The 8,122-nt window shown below is 35.4% G+C and overlaps 1 protein-coding gene across 4 annotated transcripts in view; it reads right to left on the reverse strand.

Annotated features, from left to right (window-relative positions):
* scamp5a (secretory carrier membrane protein 5a) overlaps positions 1 to 6,979 on the reverse strand; it is an 18,520-nt gene extending 11,541 nt beyond the window's left edge. Inside the window, exons 1-4 of one of the 4 annotated variants that reach the window (XM_082159994.1) lie at positions 6,922 to 6,979; positions 5,096 to 6,692; positions 365 to 425; positions 45 to 164 (exon numbers count right to left, since the gene is read on the reverse strand). In XM_082159994.1, coding sequence (XP_082016120.1) covers positions 45 to 164; positions 365 to 371 — 127 coding nt within the window. In that variant the 5' untranslated portion in view covers positions 372 to 425; positions 5,096 to 6,692; positions 6,922 to 6,979. The other 3 variants (XM_082159993.1, XM_082159995.1, XM_082159992.1) reach the window with 3 other exon arrangements.
* Positions 6,980 to 8,122: the final 1,143 nt, after the last annotated feature.

Consider the following 8,122-nt stretch of genomic DNA (forward strand, 5'->3'; position numbering starts at 1 on the left):
ACTTCAGAAATATATAATACATGCTGAAATATTTAAGAACATACATATCCATAGGTAATACATTCGTTTGCACATTGTACGCCACTGGTCTGGGATCTCGTTGAAGTCTTGGTAAAAACATGGTTTCAGTGGAATGAACCGAGGTAGAGGAGGGAAATTGTTTTCTGTGAAAAAAAAGAAAATTTATTTAAAGCTTAACCTCTTAAGTCCTGGTTCAATAACAAAACTAATACAACATTCCATGGAAGTGACAGGGCTTTGTGGACATGCTATTCTTTGAATTGCCTTACAGTACCATGTAAATACCATGGTACTTGTATATGGTAACAATTCAGTTTGGTTTAAGAAAGTTAAAAGCTCTCACCTGCCATGGAGATTCTTTTTTTCTTTCAGATCCCCAACGTCAAACTTTAATTTTTAAAAACCTGTAAAAACACACATTACAGACACAACAAGTTCACATATTGCAATGAAACACTTTCAGAAGTGTTTATTATACAACACGTTGCAACTTAATTTTCCAGTATAATGTATTCCAGTGTGAAAGCGAAGCTTGTTCTTTGATATGCATTACAATTTTCAGCAAAATAAAAACAAACAACCAGAAAGCAATGGAATAACTTTAGTAAACACAAGCTAGATCCAGCTGTGTCCCAAATACAGCAAATGTTGTTATTCCTCATTCAGGATTACAAACAAGACACCTATAAACCTTAAAGGCACAGTATGTAATTTTCGCCGCTAGAGGTTGCTTATTGAAAACGAAGGCGTGGCTTCATGACGCCATGAATGAGCGTGGAATCATGGGAATTGTCGTCTTCACCTCTACAGCCGATGGAAAGGAATCCGATCGAAATCATGTTGCTAAATGACGTGCAATAATTTTTAAATATATTGCATGATGGAGAAAGCTATCTCATGATTATGCTATGTTAGCCACTTGACAAAATAGTGTTGTCTCTGAGGCATGGTAAAAACATGTTACTCGCGGTAAATCAAGAAAACAAGATTCAAACAATAAGACTAACCGTGTTGCGCTGTATAACATATGATTCGTTTTCTGTTGATAAATGTATCCAAACAGTTGCTCACCTGTCAAATAAAACACATAATATATTAAAGTGATTACTGTCTATGAAAGTAAAACTGGAAATCGAGGATAAAGCGGATATGATGTCAATGACACGGTCTGTGTCCTGGTAAAAATTGCTGATTTCTCTGAATTTAAACATTGTTGGAAACGTTTGGGATAATGTAAGTACACGCGTCAACAAAATATATAATGTTGTTCTAGTGGTTTTTGGATATTTTAATCTTAAAATCGTACATATTGTGCCTTTAAGCAGCCTGTAACACTGACTGTTATTACATCCATGCACATTATTTTCAGATTAAAGTTCATATTCTGCTGATACAGCAACTTGTTAGTAAAATCCAAAACTAACATATCCTAAACAATTTCTAAAAATAGAAGATCCCTTGACAACAACAACAAAACAAAAAACTGACAAACTGATGTCATGATGACTGAATAGCTTGATTTTTTTAAACCCCAAATTACTTTTGTACAGAGATAGGCCTACACATCATATACTTATTTAGGGTGAATATTACAAATATGATTAATATTACAAATTCTGATTAATATTAAACATTTTAGAAACTGAACTCTAAAAATATTGGCCTAATCTGTTTAATGGCAATCAAGTTAATGCATTCACATGACGCTAAACATTTTTTTTTTATTGTTAAATTCTGAGTATAATATTTTCGAACAAGTAAACATAACGATTGTCACATTGTAGCTGTTGATCGTTATTAAAAATTAACTCTGATTTGATCCTTGGAAGGAATCAGGAATACAGGCCTGCTAACTGAATCATCCTTTTTTTTGGACCCCGTCCATACAGCTGTCAATAGGACACGATTAGAGTTTGTGGAATGAAGAACGATTCGAACGATTCGAAACCGGAATAATTGTTTCGAAGCGATTATTCTAAACCGTTTATTTGTAGCGAATATTACCAAACGTTTATTCGTATAGCGACTATATTTTTAACCTAATTCTTTATAAGTTATTATGTACCATTTATTCATAGCGATTATTACCAACCATTTATTTGTAGCGATCATTCTTAACCGAATACTGAAGCTTTTTCTAGCTCGATTCTAGCCAAACCCAGTTGCAAAGTGAAGGGCATGTCGCCGTGGTGGAATACAGATATGAAAAGATAATCTAGTTGTCCTAACGTTATATTTCATAAATCCAAATGGGATGTGTTGTTATAAAACGCATGATAAGGAGAAAACAAGAGCAAGATAATATTTTGCGAACACATTTTCATTCATTTCGGAGCGGTAAAGAGGTCGAGCACAGCGCCCTTCAAGGGAAAAGATGGAGCTGAACGGGGAGGTGTTTTATTCAACAGTGCAAGCTAAGACTGCATCCATTTCTGCTTTTCCCTGGCACGTAAGACATATAAATATGTTCAGACTGCATAGATGTAAAAAAAACAAGGGTAAGAAAGTGAAAAAATCGGTGGAAACCCGTTCCCTTCCTACCTTCTCGCGCGTTCACCCAAGAATATGTAGCCAATGCACGCGCCCAGTTGCATCTATTAAACCGCTTTCCATTCAATGATCGATGCACTTGTGATGGAGATGTTTTTCAAATCCGTTATATTATGAGATGATAATAAGAATATGGGAGTGAAAACAATCACGTCACGGTACTCCTACACACACATACGTACGCAAGCGCGTCGAAGAGCATCAGTTCCGCGAGGGATGAGTGTGTGTGTGATGCTGAATAAATCAGCTCGTGTGTGTGTGAGCACTCTACACTCGCGATATTTCATTTTTCACTCGCTCCTCGAGAGATGTGTGTGGCCGCTCTCCACGGTACTGAAGCAAAGTCCATTTATATATGATTACTTAAGTAAAAATATTCTTTGTGTAAAAGGTGATACATTTCTTAAATGTGTGTATGATATATATAGATATACGCACACACACACACACATACATTTATTACTTTTGTAATTTCATACAGAATGTTATTAGTTAGGCTATAATAATTTGTGTATGTATGCATTGTATACTTTTAATATATGCATCATACAGAATAGTCACAACCCCTGCTTGAGACTCTTATTTTGTGTTTCTGTATTGTTCCTGTTTCCTGTTTAGCTTGTAGCCAGTTTGTAGTTTTCTTTGTTGCCTATGTTTCCCCATGTACTTTTATTATTTTGTTATTAAACATTTTACCGATTCTTTTAATGGATAAGTTATCAAATCATAACAAAATTTTATAAAACAAATAAGACTAAATATTTCATTCAAGTGAAACGTAAGTAAAAGTACAATTATGTTGAAATAAACGCTGTTATCGACGAGACCTACCTACAAATTTAAATAGAATTTACTCTTACCTACAAAGAGTAAATAGAACAAGAATGCAGGCTGATTGATCGATCTGAACCCCAATAAAGAACTACAACATTTTATAGGAACATCTCTATCATTAAGATATAGGTAGCGCCCCTTAAGGCCCTTTCTGCATAGATTAGCATTCATCAGGCCATATCATCTCTAAAAGTCTTGGTGATCTTGCCAACTGTGCAGTAGGTTGGAGAAGATAAGCTATTCTGGTTTTAAGATTAATGCATTATCGTATGTCTGCAGAAATCATCAATATACAGACTATTTCTCGTGAATATGAATAACAGAGTCAGTTCTAGGAAAAACAGGATAAACACCCCTCCCTTCTCCAACACATGAGGAAAAAATAAGAGTACAATATAAACATATTATGAATGCATAAATGTTAAGTAATGTTATGAATGATACAGGTATAGCATTAAAAGGGAATACGTGATATTAAAAAGATATATATAGATATGATTGTCAACATTAAACAAAACTCAAGATCAAACATGAAACAAAGACTTAGTGTGGCGAACATTGAACATTACCAGCAATGGTCATTACACAAAACAATACTTGATACAGACACACAGCAAATATGAGGGCTTAAATACACACAAGACTAATGACTGAACAAGACACACCTGTGCACAATGAAACCATGAACCAATCAGAACATGACACAGAAGACAAGGGAAGCACTAGACATGATGGCAAGGGAGTCACATGACAAGACCGTGACAAGAAACATGAAACAACAACCATATTACAGTCAGCTATATCAGGGGTTCTCAACCTTTTGCAACTCATGGCCCACCAATGACTGCTTAAAAACATTTCAAGGACCACCTTTTCAAATATAATAGTAAGAACACAGAATAACAGAAAACTCTGCTGTTAATCTGTTATGCAACTGTAGCAGACTAGGTCAAGTCAGCTATAGATGAAAACTGTCCTTGTATAAAAAAGGCTTACTCAGTAACCATTCCTGTAACAATAACAGGCTAACACACCTGTAACAACAGGTCAGACACACAAGAGGGGAACATTCACTCTATTCATTTGCAGAAATGTTCAACAAAGTTCATTCACCCTCATTTACATACTATAATTTATCAAATACAATTAGCGATATTAACATGGCTGTTTAAAACAATATTCTTTTGGCTTCCCAACACAGCCCGGGTGTTGTGAGTTCAAATGTCTCTGCAGCTTTGATGGTTTTAGTGCCTCATTTGACAACATTTCTCCACATTCAACACATTGTGCCTTCGGCTTAAGGGGGTCGCACACCGGATGAGTCTTTCAAATTCGAACACATTATTTTCTATGAGTGTACACATTTACATAGTTTATATTAAATTTACATTAGTCTCAAATCGTCGTTAATGTATATATGACTTCACCCTGTGCTGCAAGATACATTTAGTTTTCCATTCATTTACAGAAATCAGCTGCGTTGATGAAAATGACCGGATTTTCAGGTTAATTCAGTTAATGTACGTCCTGAGGTAAAGTGTTCAGACTGCAGACTCAGCAACGATTGTATTTAATTGTAGCTACAGTACAATCATAACATCGCAACTATCGCAAATCAAAGTGAAAGAAAGTCGCAGACGCTTAACACACAATCATCTTCATTAAAAGTAAAGAAACTAAGTGATCTTACCATGTGCCGTTGCCGTTCTCTCCTATTGTGGTCTTTGATTTTGAAATGAGCTGATGATCAATAAATTGCAGCTCATATCTGTTGATTTCGGTGACATGAACTCCATTAAATCATATCCGTTTTGTGAAAACACATTTATGAGACCAGGTGTAAATGGAATCGTTTTGATAAATCAAATCTGATCAGTAAAAACACATGAAGTGTAAAACACAGGTGCTGCTCTTCTCGTCCGGTGTGAGACCTTCTTTAGTGTCAGTACCTGCCCTTATAAAAAACGAATTTAATGTAGGCTATTCAGTGTCGTATTTTCTCACCACACACTTCGTAGCTTTTGCTTGCACAGGTCTGTCTCCCACATCTGCGTTTCTTTTCAGAAAACGATCCATATACCAGTAACGTAATGTTACTGCTTTTTATTATTTTTATTATTATTTTTTTTTATTATTGAGATAAATGACTCAAAAACATATGATTCCAGCAATTCAGCATACATCAACAATGTTTCACAAGACAAATATCACACCTTTAGACAAATTGACAAGTCATAACAATAAAAAATATATAAAAAATAATATTAACAATAAAATAAAAAAATTTCCTCCTTTTTCCTAATTAGACATTCAATATTCATATAATTTAGTAAACATAGCCTAGTGGGGACATTACAGTATCAAGAATTTCTCCATAAATTTTAACAAAATTTCATTCTTTTTATTTTTAATTAATTTTAACGATTTATTTAGCGATTCCATCTCGATTAAGAATAAATTAAATTTAGGTATGCATTTTGCACATTTTTGTTTATGGATGTAATATTTACAACGTTACTGCATCTGATCGAACAAATGTTCAATTTGACGTTGTGACGTGATTGGTGTTGCGATATTTAATCATAAATTAGCTTTTAGATAATGCATCATGAAAGTGAAAGTGACACGTGACGGCCAAGTATGGTAACCCATACTTGGAATTTGACCTCTGCATTTAACCCATCCAAGTTAATGCACACACATTAGGAGCAGAGTAGTGAGTAGTTAACACACACACACACACACTGCAAACGTGGATACACACACCCAGAGCAGCGGGCAGCCTTTGTGTGGCGCCCGGGGAGCGATTAGGGGTTAGGTGCCTTGCTCAAGGGCACCTCAGTCATTTCCCACCGGTTCTGGAATCGAACCAGCAACCTTTGGGTTACCAGTTCAACTCCCTAACCACTAGGCCATGACTGCCCCATCATGACTTGATTTGAGTGTTTTTGGTCATATAAATTCATAAGAACAATCAGATAATTAGAAAATAACAAGATTTGTCCATTAAAAAAACAAATATAAATTAATTTGGGGGTAGCTTATGTAACGGGCGCGCTTTGTCTTTAACAGTTTGATGTTATACTGGATGCACGTCCATTAACCCTTGTATGCTCTGCGTTGTGTTCTTGTTGTAATGGGTGAAGAAAGGACCCGGACCACGACCAACTGCTGGTTGCTCTTTTAATGAATGCAGAACGATGGATTTGTCTGTACAAATCAACAAAAATATACACAAGGCTCTGTTACATGCAGTCTCCTCCACACAGCACACAGATCTCAAGCTCCTGTTAGCAGATAAACATACAGAAAGCCCTGTAGACTAGCACGTGGAAACATGTCTAACTTTACTTTAAAGCTTGCAAAAAGTCTGTTTACAAGGTTTATATTCGATTGACACATTACCTGCATGTTCACAACCTCAAAACTAACATTTATATATGAATAAAACAAGGTTTGCATCGTCCAAAAACCCGAAATAACCGTTTAAAACTGACGTGCAAAATAACACATTACCTTCTCTCAGCTGGCCTAGCGCAGACTGAAAGAAGCGCATAAATGACGACACAAGGCCTGCGACCTCTTAAAGTGAAAGTACAGGTATTAACACCATGGTCTGAATACAACACTCAGGCATAAATATTGGCAATAAAGCAGATCTTAAACATATAGAAAACAATGTTCATCAGGATTTGGTGACATTTCAACCGTAAAAATAAAGATATAACTTCAACCCGGTTACACTTACCACTGCCTACGTGGCCCTGGCCCACCAGATGGTGCTCCGAGGCCCACCGGTTGAGAATCACTGAGCTATATGATCATTAAATGAATGAATACGGAACCACAATTATAGGAGTGAATTTATAAAGAAAAAGACTAATTCAATTCTTAAAAAAATTGACCAAAATTAATTTCTTATACTTCATAACATAATACAACATAGTTTCATTATTATATAACTGTTGAGCAAATCACATTGTATATTATTTCCAGTGTCGAATCTGAGCCAGTTATCTTTGGCCTAGACTTTTTTCAGAAGCCTTTCCCTCAGCAAAACGCTGACCTGGTTTTTTCATGAATAATTGATCTCCAAGATACCTCTGGCAGTAATATTCAGCGCTCTGTAACGTTACATTGAATAAGAAAACACTTCTGGTAACACAATGCGTGCACTAAAATGCTCCTCACATCATCTAAGTAGTATCTATAATCCGTGTTGTATCTGGAATTTCTTGAGGGCAAAAAAGAGAAAGAAAGACAGCTTGTCAGGTCGATAGATTTCAGATGAAGTAAGACAATAGATCTGTCTATCATTATCACATAGAGATACATTAAATATTGTTTCAATATATTTATATTGTGGAGGGTTCACTGCATAACATTATATGATCAATAAGTTAGGTCAACAAATGTTTTCACATTGCTTTAACTCATCAAAATAAGTTAAGCACTTAACTTTGTTTATAAGTTATACAAGATTCAACTCATTTCAGTTGACATGACTTAAACATTTAAGTTGATTGTACTTAAAAATTGAAGGCAGCAACTTTATTTTTACAGTGTTGTGATATCACAATTCACTTACAGTATTGATTGTTCTCTCCATTCAGAGATGTTTTTCATTTCCCCTGCAGACAAAGTATTGGAGTATTGCTGGGAATATTCATATGATGGCGGATACAGTTTTGGATGGAGAAGAACAGTAAGATCTTCT

The sequence above is a fragment of the Leuciscus leuciscus genome, assembly GCF_965113295.1.
Source record: "Leuciscus leuciscus genome assembly, chromosome: 25".
Lineage (NCBI taxonomy): Eukaryota > Metazoa > Chordata > Actinopteri > Cypriniformes > Leuciscidae > Leuciscus > Leuciscus leuciscus.